This window comes from Eremothecium cymbalariae, chromosome 8 (genome assembly GCF_000235365.1).
Source record: "Eremothecium cymbalariae DBVPG#7215 chromosome 8, complete sequence".
Lineage (NCBI taxonomy): Eukaryota > Fungi > Ascomycota > Saccharomycetes > Saccharomycetales > Saccharomycetaceae > Eremothecium > Eremothecium cymbalariae.
In genome coordinates, this window is record NC_016456.1 from 597095 (window position 1) to 614283 (window position 17189).

The window sequence follows — 17189 nt, forward strand, 5'->3', positions numbered from 1 at the left end:
AATTTCAAAAATTACGTTAAATTTCTTTAAAAAAAATTTGGAAATTTTTGTTATTCCAAATATATTGACATAAACTGTCAGTTAAAAGTAATAAAAAAGGAGAGACAGAAGTGGCAGGCGGTTTTGTTTTGCGTTATTGATTGTTGTTGGGTACTGGTGAGCTAGTTGGTTGGTTTACTAAGTGATTTCTACTGGTAGTGATATCGGTTTCCTAATAGGAGGACAAACAAAAGGAATTCGTGAGGGAGAGAGAGGTATTAAAAAAGCGAATAAGGATAAGAGATAACTAGTGGTATATTAAAAAAATTATTTTTTTAACTATTATTATTCTTATTATTGTTTTATATTATTATCTTCATTCATTATATTCTTGGTATTATCAAAGATTATTAATATATAAGACGCAGGTTGTAATGTCGGTGATTGTTGAAAGGGAAATTTTGTTAGGAAAGGAGGAAATAGAGATTATGTCGCCTTATGCAGAATTAGTTAGATCGCTTACACAGGGGGATGTTTTAGAATTATTTCCAGAGGTGATTCCGATCAATAATAGGCCCAATACGCATTCGAGTGCTTCATCGGACCAAGATCAGAAGGACACGGTTTTCAAGGGGCATGATGAGGAGCAGATTAAATTGATGAATGAGAACTGTATTATTTTGGATTGGGAGGATAATGCTATTGGTGCAGGGACTAAGAAGTTGTGTCATTTGATGAGCAATATTGATAAGGGTTTGTTGCACCGGGCGTTTTCTGTGTTTGTGTTCAACAGCGAGGGTAGGTTGTTGTTGCAGCAGCGTGCTAGTGAAAAAATCACTTTCCCAGATTTGTGGACTAATACGTGTTGTTCACATCCACTTTGTGTTGACAGTGAGATTGGCCAGAAGGGGAGTTTAGAGGCCAAGGTTCAAGGGGCGAAGGTTGCAGCGGTTAGGAAGTTGGAGCATGAGTTAGGGATTCCTCAGGATGAGGCCTTGGAGCGTGGGCGTTTCCACTTTTTGAATAGAATTCATTATATGGCGCCAAGCAATGGGCCATGGGGTGAACACGAGATTGATTATATTCTTTTTTACAAGGTATCGGATGGTCAGCAGCTTACTGTTCAGCCTAACCCCAATGAAGTGCGCAACTCAAGGTGGGTAACGCAGCAGGAGTTGAAGGATATGTTTGCAGATCCGCGGCTCAAATTTACCCCATGGTTTGAGCTAATCTGCGAGAGCTATTTGTTCGAATGGTGGGAACAGCTACCTGATTTGTCGAATGTTGAAAACGATACCCAGATCCACAGAATGGTTTGAAAGGATAAAAGAGGGATATATGTCTATACAAAACCACATCCAGAGAGAGATAGAGAATCGTGGTAGTACATCAAGAAGTCGTAGCCTTGCCTCCATCCGCTCCAACCGATATTCCAGTAAAAAATCTTAGAGTAAAAACTATGATGTTCTTTTATTTTTTTTATCTTTGTTATTTCCCACCAAAGATCTTGGAACTTTTATCTATAGCGCTGCTTAGGAAGATGAGAGAGAGAACAAGAAAAGAAAGGAAGCAAAAAGATCACTCATCACCACCGTATTGAACACTCAGAAACTAAAAATACGAAAATTAAAATCAAAAGAAGAAAAACTGTTGCTTATTCAGTCAATATCTTTTTATTGGATTACCTGTTTGGCGTAAAACTAATTTATTCATATTCATCTTTTTTTCCTCGTCGCCGTGGAAAAACCTAAAAAAAAGTATAATTCCTAATTCCAAAAGTTCTCATTGCGGATGTGCGTTTATATTTATATTTATATAATAATAATGTATATATATATGCATGGGTATACAAGCACAGTTGTTATATTTACAAGGTCGCATATACTTTTTTTGACCCCCCTCCCGCCTTTTTAATGTTCAAGTTTCGTTTATTGTAGCAATTGATGCAATAGTAATGATGTAGCGACGCTGACGTTCAACGAATCAACACTCTGTATCTCGCCTACCCGTCCAAACGGGACCTGTACAAAAAAATCGCTTCTTTGCATTATATTTGTACGCACACCGTTGCCTTCATTTCCTACCACGAGTATAACCGGTGTTTTTTGTAACAATGCTGGTAAATCACCCAAAAGCATAGCTCTACTTTTGACCATCTGTGTAACAGATGTGCCCGTCGTGACACACGTTGTTAAAACTGTCCAGCCGCCATATTGCTTGGATTTCTCAAAGAAATTTAGAGGTTTATCAGTATTGTATATTGGTATCAACTCCATAGCACCACTACTGACTTTCGAAGTCACTGGGGAAAGCGGGGCACAGTTCTTGCGCGATAGTACCACAAAATCAGCACCCAAGAAATATGCACTTCTAAGTATAGCCCCAATATTATGTGGATCAACAACCTCGTCCAAGTACAGCCCCAGTGGGAACTTCTTATTGCCATTTGACAAAAACATGGAGGATTTTTGAGTTGGTTGATCCAAGAACATTTCTGTATATTCGAAATTACCTTCTTCAGGGTTGCATAAACCCAAGTGACTGAGTTCGCTTGGCTGTAGAGGCTTGGCTTCCAATACAATATTATTATGGACTCCATAATTGGTTATTATGTTCAACCTATGCTTATCCACTTCCTCCATTGTCACACCCAATTGTTTAGCTAGCGACTCTATCTGCGGGTTCAAAACACCATAATGTAACAGTCTAGTAAAATATTCCCGTTTATTGGCCTGCATCGCTGCCAAAACACTGTTTGTACCATATACATATTCCAGCAATGGGTTTGGTTTCAAACCTCTATATGCGTGATCACGTTGAAATTTAGATTTATGTTCCATATGCTGCCTTTTTTGATCTTCATTTTCCTGCTTCAGACGTGCAACATGGGAGGCTCTTTTATTATATGGATCGCCAGATTTTGAATTACCATCACGGGCATGGATATGTGCGTATTTCTTTCTAAACCATTCATCTTTAGCCATTCCATCCTTTTCCCATGCTTTCTTTCTTTGATGGAATGGTAAATTATTTCTGAAATTAACAGCTCGGTTTTGAAAAGAACTACTGTTTGGAACCTTCACTGCACTTTTGACCTTCGAGGAGAACAGTCGCATATATTGTCTATTCATCTTAATCTCTATGGAAAACACCTATTTCACCGTTCTTAATAGATATTATAGATATTATAACATATTCTTTGAGTATTATTAAGTTCATCTCATCTCAAATGTTGAAAACTTTTTCACTTGGTTTCCCGAAATAAAAAACCTTAGCGGAAAAAGTCTGGAAATTTTAACGCTGGAAGAGCATATGAACATGACTCAGTTTTATTAAAACTATGAATAGTTAATCAAAAGGAAGCTGAGCATATGCTGAGTATATGTTCAAAGGGTATTGATAGGATGTCTGAAGAACGTAGAGCATTTATAGAAAGGGTTACGAATGAAACAAGAATTCAGATCGCTCTTTCGTTGGATGGAGGCCAGATAGGAATTAAAGACTCCATTTTAAGGAATGCAGATAATAATAATCAAGTTGCCAAACAAGCAACTGGGTCTCAGGTTATTGATATCCACACAGGTGTGGGTTTTCTCGACCATATGATTCATGCTCTTGTTAAACATGCGGGATGGTCGCTGGTTTTAGAGTGTGTTGGGGACTTACACATCGATGATCATCACACAACGGAGGATTGCGGTATAGCGTTAGGACAGGCTTTTAAGGAAGCTTTGGGAGCTGTACGTGGAATAAAGCGGTTTGGGACAGGGTTCGCTCCTTTGGATGAAGCATTGAGCCGGGCAGTTGTTGATATATCAAATAGACCATTTGCTGTGGTGGATTTGGCTTTGAAAAGAGAAAGGATCGGCGATTTATCAGCTGAAATGATTCCACATTTCCTGGAGTCGTTTGCGGGAGCAGCGCACATCACACTTCATGTGGATTGTTTGAAAGGCTTCAATGATCACCATCGAAGCGAAAGCGCTTTCAAGGCCCTAGCAGTTGCGTTAAAAGAGGCTATATCCAGTAATGGCACCAATGACGTTCCCTCCACCAAAGGTGTGTTAATTTAAGACCAAGAAAGATAATATTGTGTAAGAATAATATAACATAGCTTTCTATTTACAGAGGATCTATCAAACCTCGACTTTTTAAAATGTTATTTATTTATTTATATTTGTCTTTTTAGTCTCAGTTTCATTGGTTGTGATTTTAAATTTCCTTTTTCACCTTTCAAAGTTTGTAAGAATGCTTAATAACTCTTCAGCATGTATAGCCGATTCTTCTAGACTGACCGTCCTCTCCTTGATGGATCCCCTTTGGTATACATGTAACTTGGAGCTGGGAACCCCAAAGGTCCTGTTAGATTTCCTCAGAGAACCGGGTCTTCCCTCTATTAAACTGACATCCAAAACAATTCTTCCCTCTTCGTTAACTTTAGCCTCATTTATTAAAAATGGGAATGTGTGTTCTCTGACAAAATCGCCCATTTCATATTCAAATCTACGAGCATTACGACCCAATGAGGATGCCTTAGCAATGAAACCTGCAACAGCAACAGATTTTTCCAAATTGTTGGTTTGAAGAATTCTTCCTTCAACAACATTAATTTGTTTTATACCTTTAGGAGACTGCCTTAACCTACCTGCCAAATTATATGTCAAACCACCAGTACCAACAACGCTTGCATGACGAAATAGACGATCGGCACTTGTGATATCCATATTCTGAGACAAGAACTCAGAAGCGTACTTATTCAGCTGCTTCTTTTCAACCCTGCTTCTCTCAATAAACACTTCGGGATATGCCTCCGTCAACCACTTTTTAAACGCCGGACGCATTGATTCCACTAGCTGCAACACCTTTTTCTTCTTAACACTAGTATTTGCTGAATCAATACCAGTCAAAACGCTCGGTGACGATTCAGAGGATACATTTAACGATCTATTATAGAAAAGAGGATTACCTTGTGATTTCATAGGATACTTTGGCGATATACCCATCTCTTGAAACCTAATTCTATTCCATTGGTACTGGCCAATAGGCTCAAAATCTGTCAACCTTTCCATTGTATCTAATTCATTGAAAATAATATATCTAGACTTGACCTTTGATGGGATACTTGACTTCAAACCCCATTCCTGGCGACGTAAACAGGCCGGTTTCGTTTCAATAACCTGGTGAGTTGGATGATGCTTTTTGCCAACATGAACTAGCGGCTTATCAATTTTAGGAACCTGGGCCAAGCGTGAACGCCGCAGTATATTGGAAAGATTGCTACTCATTAACTTTAATATCAACCGTCTAGCAGGTCGTATAGCAATTACTGTATTCGGTCTTATTCCATAATACACTTTGTATGTGTATAAATGAGATCGATATCGACTTGTGATAAAAATGCGCTTTTCCAAAATTTTCCAAAATTTTGCCAATCGGCCTACAGTCCGGGTAACCATATTCTTGCGATTTTGGTCATAGTTGTTACCCGGATGAGATTTTGGCTTACTAAGCTGGCGTCAGCGGATTACATTTGAACACATACACTCTCTCCCTCTAAACATACATACGCATTGAATCAGTTTTTTGTATTATTTTTTTAGACTGGTATTATAGATAGATATATATAATATCTTACTATCCATTTGATGCGCTACCCACCTTTTTCATTTCCCGATACATACTGGATATCATGTGACTGAACATGAATGGGGCACAACTAGTAGCGATCCTGGGCAAGATTAATGAACAATTGTTCGAAACAAACTAAAAATAGAGCAATAATTATTAATTAATAATATTATATTAATAGTAAGGGTTCTTCATATTGAAATAAAAACAGTGTAATATATTATTATAAGAAGGGCCTTTAAGTTGAGACAGTTTTTCCTTTATTTCGTTTTTTAAAAAAATTTACTTAATAGCAGCGTACATTTCTAATGCAGGACTGACAGAACTGGAATCTACGCTTGCTAAATCCTGTGAGGGAGAATTTTGCATTAAGACCTTTATTTTGGGGTCTTCGATGGTTGGACAGTATATATCACGATCTGTGGTAATATCGACGTTACTGGCCCTAATAAGTAGGGACCAGTTTTTAGTATAAACCTTGTGACCGATGTAAAATAATAGGGCAACGGGGACAGCCATATAGTTCTGGAAAAATTGTACTATATTTGGTTTTCCATTGCTTTCCAATGGGAATAATGAAACCCAGAATTGTACTACCAAAATGACAAGGTTTATTACCGTTGCAATGTAGGAGCCAGCAACGCCAGTAATTGATTTATAACCCAAGGTTTCGAGCGACTGTCCCCGGGATTTGATGGCATCACGGAAGCGAATGTGGGCGATGCAGATAGTTGTCCAAGTAAATATTGTTGATAATCCGCTGATGGATAACAACCATATAAATATGGCCTCCTGATCCCTGTATTCGGCGACAAATGATATGAGGCCGAATAAGGCGCTTATGAACAAGCATCTCATGGGCTGGCCATGTTTGTTCAACTTAGTAAAGTACTTTGGAGCAAAATTCTGTTCTGCTAGGGAGTGTAGTGTGCGGGACGAAGAGTACATGGCGCTATTGGCAACTGAGATGACAGCAATTAATATGACAGCATTTATAATGTGAGGCACGACCGTTATACCGTTCATAGCCACGGCAGCAACGTACGGTGATGAGTGGATCATATTAGATCCTGAACCCATTAATATAGGAGAGTTATGGGGAACAAGAAGACCCACAACTGAAATGGACAACAAGTAAAACACAAAAATCCTGATTGATACTTGGTTGCAAGCTCGTCCAATGCTTTTTGGCATATTATCACGATTCTGTTCAGCGGCAGATAATGCTAGAAACTCGACTCCTCCGCAAGAGAAAGCTGCATTCACCAATGTACCCGCTGTGGCCTTAATGATGTTATAATTCTTATTAAACATTCCTGGATCAATCAAATACCTGAATCCAATGGTCCCCGAAGTACCCACACACCCGGTGTCAATCAACACACCCAAAATGATGAACCCAATTATCACTACCACCTTCAAAGAATTAAAAATAAACTCTGCCTCAGCGTACCCTCCCGAGCCAAACGAATTTACAACACATATCAATGCGTAGAACACCGAAACGAATAAACTAGGCGACAAACTAGCATTCCAGTACTTGATCGTCATCGACCCAGTCACAAGCTCCAACGGTAGCACTATCATCCACTGTAAACAAAACAACCACGACACACTGAACCCAAGCGATGGATCAATAAACCTCTTCCCATAGGAATTAAACCCCCCGGATAACGACGGAAACGCAACAACTAACTCCCCGACCGACTGCATACAGCACACTAGCATAACCCCAATGATCCCGTACCCAATCAACGTACCCCCAATCCCAGCACATGCTATAGACTTCCCATTGCCCACAAGCAACCCAGTCCCAATCCCCGTCGCCATAGAGATCATAAAAACATGACGCGGCCTGATGGACTGCCTAAGAACCTCCTTCTTGCCCTGCACGCCAGCTCCCGCCTCCACATCCTCTGCCACAGACTCCACACTGTCTGCCTCAGCTCCACTAGCATCTTTCTTACATAAAAGCTTCAACCTCGTCTTCATCTTTTATCCGTTGTTCTCTGCTCTTTTCATACAAACTCCCTGACCCTTAGCGACTGCTACCAGGAAGAACATATAACTCCATCTCAAAATAAAAACCTTATACCCCACCACCACTAACATCGTTTGAAACTGTTCTACCTTCCATACTTCGAAACTCCTGTCTCGACGAAACTATCCCGTCGCACGCTGTCGCAGCTCCAACACCCATCTAAACACACCCACGCCGCTGCTGAACCACCCCTCCAGCCGCCACCACTCCACCCCAATGCATCCCACCCACCTGAACACCTGTGTAGCCCCTCTTGTTTCTTGAATCGCAGTCTGCTGGGACGCATATCGCTTAATCCAGTGTGCTCGTGGGCACTGACGCTTGTCACGTGATCTTTCGTGCACAATGTTATCGAGCTGGCGGGTGGCGAGAAAATTTTTCGTCCCGTCAAGTCATCTCGATGAGTTTAACCGGAAAAGAATTTTGCATATCAAACTTTCTATTCTATTAAAGTTTTTACCACTAATAGAGAAGGATAAAGTAACATCATTACAAGGAGAAATAGACTTTATATTATGTCTGAACTAGTTAACAAGATGGAGAACATGAGCATGGACGATGCAGCTCAAAAAAAGACGGCATATGTGCCTCCTCATGCTAGACGCGTGAAAGAACAAGGTGTCGAGACTTCACCAAGAACTATGGGTAACAACTATAACAGAGGTGGTAGATATGGGGGTGGTAGTACTAACGGTGGTGGAAGTGGATATGGTAGGTACGGTGGTAATAGTCGTGGGGGTAGTTGGTTTGGGTCAAACTCTAAGAATCCAAAGGGGGACAGGGGAGGAGGGTATAGGCCAGGTAGGTGGGTTAATGGGAAGCACGCGCCTAGTTGGAGGTCTGAGGAGTTAGAGATAGAGTTGTTTGGTACTCCAGATGATCCTGGGTTTCAATCTTCGGGAATTAACTTTGATAATTACGATGATATTCCTGTTGAGGCTTCTGGAGAGGAAGTTCCGGAACCAATCAGCGAGTTTACTTCTCCTCCTTTGGACAATTTGTTGCTGGAGAACATTAAGATGGCGCGTTTCACACGTCCCACGCCGGTTCAGAAATACTCTGTTCCTATTGTTGCTTTGGGAAGAGATTTGATGGCTTGTGCTCAAACGGGTTCTGGTAAGACGGGTGGTTTCTTATTTCCTGTTCTTTCGCAGTCTTTTGGTGCGGGTCCAGCGGTTGTTACCGAGGAAAGCGGGAACAACAACTACTATAACAGCAGAAAGGCATACCCTACTGCAGTTGTGCTTGCGCCTACCAGAGAGTTGGCTACACAGATTTTTGACGAGGCCAAGAAGTTTACTTACAGGTCTTGGGTGAAGCCATGTGTTGTTTACGGTGGTGCTGACATCCGCCAGCAGTTGAGGGAGCTTGAACACGGCTGTGATTTGATTGTTGCTACTCCTGGTCGTTTAAACGATTTATTGGAGCGTGGTAAAATTTCCTTGTGCAACGTCAAATATCTAGTTCTTGATGAAGCAGACAGAATGTTGGATATGGGTTTCGAACCCCAAATTAGACATATTGTTGAAGGTTGTGATATGCCAAGTGTCGAGAACAGACAAACGTTGATGTTTTCCGCTACTTTCCCTACTGATATCCAACACTTGGCTGCTGACTTCTTGAAGGACTATATCTTTTTATCCGTTGGTAGAGTTGGTTCTACTTCTGAAAACATCACACAGAAGGTGTTGTATGTTGAGGACCTAGACAAGAGATCTGTCCTATTGGATTTGTTGGCTGCCTCTGATGGCGGCTTGACTTTGGTTTTCGTGGAAACCAAAAGAATGGCGGACGCCTTGACCGATTTTTTGATCATGCAGAACTTGTCGGCAACGGCAATTCACGGTGATCGTAGTCAGGCTGAACGTGAGCGCGCTTTGCAGTTCTTTAGAACCGCACGTGCTAATATTTTGGTTGCCACTGCTGTTGCAGCAAGAGGTTTGGATATCCCTAACGTTACACATGTTATCAACTATGATTTGCCTTCCGATATTGATGACTATGTTCACAGAATTGGTAGAACCGGTCGTGCCGGTAACACTGGTTTAGCTACGGCTTTCTTCAACCGTGGCAACAAAAACGTTGTAAAGGAATTGATTGATATTCTACAAGAAGCAAACCAAGAAGTTCCAAGCTTCTTGACTCAAGTTGCGAGAGAGTCGTCCTACGGAAAGGCTCCTACAAGAGGTGGTCGCGGAGGTGGTTATTCCCGCGGTAACAGCACTAGGGATTTCCGTCGTCATGGCGGTGGTGGCGGCTCTGAGTGGGGAAGCAACAGCAACGCAGGTGGTGTCAGCAACAACAGATCCAGTTCTGCTTGGGGCAACAACAGATCGGGCTCTGGTTGGGGCGGCAATGGTTCCGAGTGGGGCAATAATTCTGGTTCCTCATGGGGTGCTTCAAAGCCTGCCGGCAACAACTCATGGTGGTGATCTTATTTATGGCCAATATGTTTTACATGTTTGAATAAGCCAATAACATACACTGCTTTTTTTTTATATATTTTTTGCCATCCTTTTTTTATTTCCTTCTGTGTTTTATTTCCTATGCTGATTTATCCTTACTATTTGGTGTTTTCTCTAAATGGCATTAATACTTGTGTGAATGGTATTATTATACAATTGTGCATTTACTAAGTACCTCGTTTAAGGTGGTTATAATTGTAACAACCATTAAGTTGTGTTTTACAATTCAGGATATTTTCAGAAAGACAATTTTTATCTTTTCCATCTACGTGTTTACAAAGTTTACACTCATTCCAAGTTTAACTTTTTTATTTTTATTATTATTATTATTATTATTACAATTCTTCTTCTATGTTTTTTATTACTATGGCATGGGTTTAATACACTTTTTAACGATCAGATTTTGCTTTCGATGCTTCTGCTCCTTTAAAATTGTTTACTGTTAACTGTCTGCAATTATCGCTATTCTCAGTTCAAGACATCGAAAGGTAAATTTGATAATCTACGCATTATTTTTCAAAACTGTTACCACCTATTAATACTACCGATAGAAATGTGGGAAGCTATGTAGCTGGTCTCTATGTATATTATTGCGTATTGCAAGATAGTACAGTTGTATAATAGGTTACTTGTTGATAGATAAAACACCTAATATTATAAGGCATTATATTGTTATTTTCTTAGTCGATTTTCTGTCTCCCTGGGTACATTTTGGATTGATTGCATATATGTATATATGTATGTATGGTATGGCTAATGCATAACCATAAAAGTAAAACAAATGCGTGAATTAGGAGACAGAATTGAGGAATCAATTAAAGAAAAACTATTGGACATGGCTCAACCACTTATGTATTATTTTTTCTTAAAACGTCTTTTGTGGAAATCAATAACCTGTGAATTCCCATCTTTTGAAATGAAGAACATCTTCTTTTTATCATCTGACCAGAGTAAAACACCAATATCTCTCGCATATTGCGTCATAATCTGATATTCCTGTACATTATCAAAATCCCTAAACAGGTAGCCGTCATAACTAATGATTCTATCCAACTCCAGTTGCCACAGCTTGATCTGATCGACAACTGTTGGCGGAAGCACCTGCAGAGTATCTTTACAATTTGGATCCAATTCTAGTTTTCGCTCCAAGTTTTCATCAGCCAGGCGCCTCATTCGTGGGTGGGCGTGCGTTTCCAGATAAGCAATTATCTGATCTGCAGTAATACCATTGCGTAAGGCCCTTCTAATGGATTCCCTTGTAACTTGACCAGTGACCATATTTTGGAAACGAGACTTCAGATGCACAAACAAACTTAAGATAGCAATTTGCAACGGAGAGTTCGAGTAACTGTAAAGCTTAAAGTTAGTTTCAATAATTAAGGCTCCATCAGGGATGTTCCGTCCCATCCCATCTTGATTATCATCATCCCCCATACCAGCTCCACTGATTCCTTTTGTATCAGGTCCATCAGGTCTTTGTTTTATAACACTATTAACCGCCCCAGAAGCCGACCTGATAGACACAGCATCAGATGTTAACATGGTAGCCAGCCTTGTGGGATAAAATTTGGAGAAGTTCGATTTTTTTTGGAATACTAGCCCATAGTCTCTCATATCTTGTAACATTGTCTTCTGTGTGTCACTCAACCCAACCACACTGTAAGATTTACCCAATTCTAACGCACCTAACATGAATATAAGATTCAACACATCTACAGGATCCATCTGTAACGTCTCGGCCATTGTTAAGTATTGAAGCAGTAACGTCCATATCTGAGCATTTGCATCCTGCAACAAGAACTGAAAACCCTCATTGGTAATCTTGAGTTGCCCCTCCTCATCAACCTCCATAAGTTTGCTATGTTGCAGTAGACTCAGAACATTTTTCCCGGGACTCTTTGTCAAAGGAGTACCCACCATAAAATGTAAAATATTCTCCCATTTGTCTGCAGCATATGTATCTAACATCGACATGGTAACAATGTCATTTTCCTCTTCCACAATATTACCAAACGAATTGTTAACCTCCCCCCGGTCAGGGCATTCCGAAACGATTCCTTAAATATAGGGTTCAGCCTAATCATCAACGGTTGACCCGACTGCCCTTCAATAATAATATGCAACAACTTCATCGACTTGATAGCATCGTGCAACTGAAACTTAGCATCCGGCTTGACCCAACGATCTAAGTCACGTAAAGAAGCCTCCTCATCTTGAAAGATCATAGACATTATGAAGAACTTTGCCATAGGAGAAAGTAGTCTATAAATTGCAAGACATGCTGCGGGGGACTGGTAAAGTCGAGACTGAACCTGCTGAGGAAGTTCCTCCAGGTATTCATTCACAGTATTTTTGAACAGATTCTGAGACATCTTAAAAAGCACTAAATAGCTTCCAACTGCCAAAACTACAACAACTTTGGACTGCTTGATGAGATAAATTGTTCCTGTTTTAGACAAGAGATGTCCAATTTTCAGTTCGTTAAAACAATCAAAAGAACTACAACATCCCAACACAAATGATATACAGCCTTACAGAACCTATACGAGTGCTTTTACTGCCCAATTCCGTAGCTACTTCAACCAAAAACAACCTATGTTAATGAAACTACTCTCTCATACAAGCTTTGTAACGTTTTCCAACATTTAGCTTGTGTCACGTGATTAGTTTGTCGGTCATAAGCGACTATTGCTTAGAAAATTTTTCCAGAGCATGGTGATGAGCTTTTACAGGGCTATTCGATGACCTCTCCTGATTAAGAATTAGTAGGATAATTGGAGCCACCAATTGATTAACAGGGTGGTTTGTGAATTCTTATTAATTGAGGGAATTTCATAATGCTGAAAAGTGAGCATTCTCATACAAATCACACGAAAGATGACACATTTGAGCAGCTGTTGAAGCCGGTTTATAAAGGTAAGAAACTTACCGATGAGATCAATACTGCTGAGGATAAGTGGAATCTATTGCCTGCATTTTTAAAGGTTAAAGGGTTGGTTAAACAACATTTAGATTCTTTTAATTATTTTGTAGATGTGGACTTAAAGAAGATCATCAAGGCTAATGAGATGGTTTTGAGTGATGTCGATCCAGAATTTTATTTAAAGTACGTTGATATCCGTGTTGGACAAAGGAGCAATTCAAGTAGGATAGATATGTTGCCCCCTCATGAGTGTCGTCTGAGAGACATGACTTATAGTGCTCCTATATATGTGGATATTGAATACACACGAGGAAGATTAATTGTATTACATAAGGATGTTGAGATTGGGAAGATGCCGATTATGTTGCGATCTAACAAGTGTATTCTGAATGGTGCCTCGGAAGAGACTATGGCAAAGCTCAATGAGTGTCCTTTAGATCCTGGTGGATATTTTATTGTCAATGGTACAGAGAAGGTTATTTTAGTTCAGGAGCAATTGTCCAAGAATCGTATTATTGTCGAAGCAGATGAGAAGAAGTCGATTGTACAAGCGTCGGTTACGTCGTCGACCCACGAGCGAAAGTCCAAAACCTATGTTGTTACCAAGAATGAGAAAATATATCTTAAGCACAATTCCATTTCAGAGGAGGTTCCAATCGTGATTGTTTTAAAGGCATGTGGCGTGGTGTCTGATTTGGAAATTATGCAACTAGTTTGTGGTAATAATAGCAGTTATCAAGATATATTTGCAATTAACTTTGAAGAAGCTTCTAAAATGAACATATACACACAGCAACAAGCCTTGGAATATATTGGTACCAAGGTTAAAACTATTAGACGACAAAAGTTGACAATTTTACAAGAAGGAATCGAGGCCATTGCGACTACTGTTATTGCCCATTTAACTGTAGAGGCGTTAGATTTTAGGGAAAAAGCACTGTATATTGCTATAATGACACGTAGGGTTGTGATGGCTATCCAGAATTGTAAAATGGTGGATGATAGAGATTACGTTGGTAATAAGCGATTGGAATTGGCTGGACAATTAATGTCCTTGTTGTTCGAGGATTTGTTTAAAAAGTTCAATAATGATTTCAAGGCTAGTATCGATAAGGTTTTAAAAAAACCAAACAGGGCAGAAATGTATGATGCCTTGTTGTCGATTAATGTTCATTCAAATAACATTACTTCTGGTCTAAATAGGGCTATATCAACCGGAAATTGGTCATTGAAGAGATTTAAAATGGAACGGGCAGGTGTTACTCACGTTTTGAGTAGGCTGTCTTACATTTCTGCTTTGGGTATGATGACTAGAATTTCTTCGCAATTTGAAAAATCTAGGAAAGTTTCAGGTCCCAGAGCTTTACAGCCATCACAATTTGGTATGTTATGTACCTCCGATACTCCAGAAGGTGAAGCATGTGGTTTGGTTAAAAACCTGGCATTGATGACACATATTACTACTGATGATGAGGAAGAACCAATTAAAAGGCTATGTTATCTTTTAGGTGTTGAAGACATTGGCTTGATCGATAGTGCTTCTTTACATGACAATTATGGTGTTTATCTAAATGGTACCATTATAGGTACTGCAAGATATCCAACTAAATTTGTTCACCAATTTAGAATCCTAAGAAGGACAGGGAAAATATCCGAATTCATATCAATATACACTAATATCCATCAAAATGCTGTTCATATTGTAACTGATGGGGGGAGAATCTGTAGACCATTGATAATTGTTAAAAATGGAAAGTCTATGGTTGCTTCTAGTCATTTGAAAAGATTATTGGATGGGAAACTACAATTTGATGACTTTTTGAAGCTTGGACTGGTAGAATATTTGGATGTCAATGAAGAAAACGATTCCTTCATTGCCTTGTATGAAAAAGATATTCATGAAGGTATCACTCACTTGGAAATTGAACCTTTTACCGTTCTTGGTGCTGTTGCTGGGTTAATTCCATATCCTCATCATAACCAATCTCCTCGTAACACATATCAATGCGCAATGGGTAAGCAAGCTATTGGTGCAATTGCATATAATCAATTCAAAAGGATTGATACTTTACTATATTTGATGATCTACCCTCAGCAGCCTATGGTTAAGACAAAGACAATCGAACTAATAGATTATGACAAATTACCAGCTGGTCAAAATGCCACTGTTGCAGTCATGTCATATTCTGGTTACGATATTGAAGATGCTTTAGTGTTGAACAAATCTTCCATCGATAGAGGATTTGGTCGTTGTGAGACACGTAAGAAAACAACCACTATCTTAAAAAGGTATCCGAACCATACTCAGGATATCATTGGTGGTATGCGTGTTGATGAAAATGGTGAGCCTATATGGCAACATAAATCTCTAGGTCCAGACGGTCTAGGAGAAGTTGGTATGAAAGTGGAAAGTGGTCAGATCTACATTAACAAATCTGTTCCAACCAATGCATCTGATAGTGTTCTGACTCAATCGCAATCTCAGTATAGAGAAGCACCTATCATATACAGGGCCCCAGAACCTTCACACATTGATCAAGTTATGATGTCAGTGTCTGATAACGATCAAGCTTTGATTAAAGTATTATTAAGACAAAATAGACGTCCAGAATTAGGTGATAAGTTTTCTTCTAGGCATGGACAGAAAGGTGTATGTGGTATTATCGTACAGCAGGAAGATATGCCATTCAATGATCAGGGTATCTGTCCCGACATTATCATGAATCCACATGGTTTCCCATCTCGTATGACTGTCGGTAAGATGATAGAGCTTGTTTCTGGAAAGGCAGGTGTTTTGAATGGTACTTTAGAATACGGCACATGCTTTGGTGGTTCTAAATTAGCAGATATGTCTGAAATTTTAATCAACAATGGGTTTAATTATTCTGGTAAAGATATGTTGTACTCGGGTATCACAGGTGAGTGTTTGCAAGCTTATGTTTTCTTTGGACCAATATACTACCAAAAATTGAAGCACATGGTTTTAGACAAGATGCATGCAAGAGCCAGAGGCCCCAGGGCTGTCCTAACACGTCAACCAACTGAGGGTAGATCTAGAGATGGTGGTTTGAGATTGGGTGAAATGGAAAGGGACTGTGTTATTGCTTACGGAGCTTCTCAACTGTTATTGGAAAGATTAATGTTAAGTTCAGATGCATTTGAGGTCGATGTTTGTGATAAATGTGGCCTGATGGGATATAGTGGGTGGTGCACATCGTGTAAATCCGCAGAGCACGTTATTAAAATAACTATTCCGTATGCTGCCAAGCTTTTATTCCAAGAATTATTGTCTATGAACATTGCTCCAAGGTTGATGTTGGGAGATGTGTTCCAATCTTAATCGCTTCTTAAAGAGGCTTGTGACCTGCATTATTTAATTTACTGATTGATAACTTCATAAAACTTTTTTAAGAGTGAATAAAGCATATTTATTATTATCAGGCACCTTCATAAAACTATGAAGGATACACCAAATTATATTCTACCTTAAGCCTTTGAGCTAATTCTTGCAAAGTCATCTCGTCTTGCTCGTTATCTCCAAATTGCACTTCCAATCGTGCTAGAGCCTTTTCCTTTTCCTTCTCAGCTTCCAAACGCTTCTCCTCCATCTGCTCACGGATTTCTTGCTGCTCTTCAGAGGGAAGCATCAAGAAATCCTCACTTTCCAGAACCATATTGATCTGCTCTTCAATCCCATCGTCTGCCTGGTATTCGATTTGCTTCTTCAACTTTTCCACCTCTTTTTGTTTAAATTCCTTATATCCCCCCATTTTATTAATCTTCAATATAGTCGAATTTAAAATATATGCCATGGCTCCTTGGCATACACCTCTCCACTTAACAATTAAATCCCGTGTGTTTTCTTCTTGATCATATGTAGATGCAACTTTGACAGCCCTCTTCAATAACGTTTCCTTCTTATTATACTCGCGAAGTTCACTATCTATACGAGATTCCAATTGCTTGATCTCACTAGAAATTTGACTACCCTGGTTCAAAAATTCATTCTTGGGACTTTTAATATCACTAGTAGTCCTGAATGGTACCTTAAACGTTTTATTAACCCCTTTGTTGTTGGATTTTGGTGTAGCCGCCGACCCCTCCTCAACTAACGTGACTTCTGGATCACGCTCTGAACAGCTCATAACTAAAA

The 17189-nt window shown here is 39.6% G+C and overlaps 8 protein-coding genes and 1 further gene across 8 annotated transcripts; 4 read left to right on the plus strand and 5 right to left on the minus strand.

The window, feature by feature from the left end:
* Positions 1–413: 413 nt before the first annotated feature.
* IDI1 (isopentenyl-diphosphate delta-isomerase IDI1) lies at positions 414–1298 on the plus strand (the record flags this gene model as incomplete). Its single annotated transcript, XM_003648341.1, has 1 exon — positions 414–1298. One exon carries the CDS (start codon positions 414–416, stop codon positions 1296–1298), a length of 885 nt encoding a protein of 294 aa, XP_003648389.1.
* A 609-nt stretch (positions 1299–1907) lies between these two features.
* MRM1 (Mrm1p) lies at positions 1908–3110 on the minus strand (the record flags this gene model as incomplete). Its single annotated transcript, XM_003648342.1, has 1 exon — positions 1908–3110. One exon carries the CDS (start codon positions 3108–3110, stop codon positions 1908–1910), a length of 1203 nt encoding a protein of 400 aa, XP_003648390.1.
* Positions 3111–3350: 240 nt separating this feature from the next.
* On the plus strand, positions 3351–4052 carry HIS3 (imidazoleglycerol-phosphate dehydratase HIS3; the record flags this gene model as incomplete). The annotated part of the gene is made up of 1 exon (XM_003648343.1): positions 3351–4052. One exon carries the CDS (start codon positions 3351–3353, stop codon positions 4050–4052), a length of 702 nt encoding a protein of 233 aa, XP_003648391.1.
* A 153-nt stretch (positions 4053–4205) lies between these two features.
* MRP51 (mitochondrial 37S ribosomal protein bS1m) lies at positions 4206–5435 on the minus strand (the record flags this gene model as incomplete). The annotated part of the gene is made up of 1 exon (XM_003648344.1): positions 4206–5435. One exon carries the CDS (start codon positions 5433–5435, stop codon positions 4206–4208), a length of 1230 nt encoding a protein of 409 aa, XP_003648392.1.
* Positions 5436–5889: 454 nt separating this feature from the next.
* Ecym_8297 (uncharacterized protein) lies at positions 5890–7599 on the minus strand (the record flags this gene model as incomplete). Its single annotated transcript, XM_003648345.1, has 1 exon — positions 5890–7599. The coding sequence occupies one exon, from the start codon at positions 7597–7599 to the stop codon at positions 5890–5892; it is 1710 nt and encodes a 569-aa protein (XP_003648393.1).
* Positions 7600–8163: 564 nt separating this feature from the next.
* On the plus strand, positions 8164–10080 carry Ecym_8298 (DEAD-box ATP-dependent RNA helicase DED1; the record flags this gene model as incomplete). Its single annotated transcript, XM_003648346.1, has 1 exon — positions 8164–10080. The coding sequence occupies one exon, from the start codon at positions 8164–8166 to the stop codon at positions 10078–10080; it is 1917 nt and encodes a 638-aa protein (XP_003648394.1).
* An 888-nt stretch (positions 10081–10968) lies between these two features.
* Ecym_8299 lies at positions 10969–12485 on the minus strand (the record flags this gene model as incomplete).
* A 465-nt stretch (positions 12486–12950) lies between these two features.
* RET1 (DNA-directed RNA polymerase III core subunit RET1) lies at positions 12951–16376 on the plus strand (the record flags this gene model as incomplete). Its single annotated transcript, XM_003648347.1, has 1 exon — positions 12951–16376. One exon carries the CDS (start codon positions 12951–12953, stop codon positions 16374–16376), a length of 3426 nt encoding a protein of 1141 aa, XP_003648395.1.
* Positions 16377–16491: 115 nt separating this feature from the next.
* Positions 16492–17181, minus strand: MEI5 (Mei5p; the record flags this gene model as incomplete). The annotated part of the gene is made up of 1 exon (XM_003648348.1): positions 16492–17181. The coding sequence occupies one exon, from the start codon at positions 17179–17181 to the stop codon at positions 16492–16494; it is 690 nt and encodes a 229-aa protein (XP_003648396.1).
* Between the last annotated feature and the right edge of the window lie 8 nt (positions 17182–17189).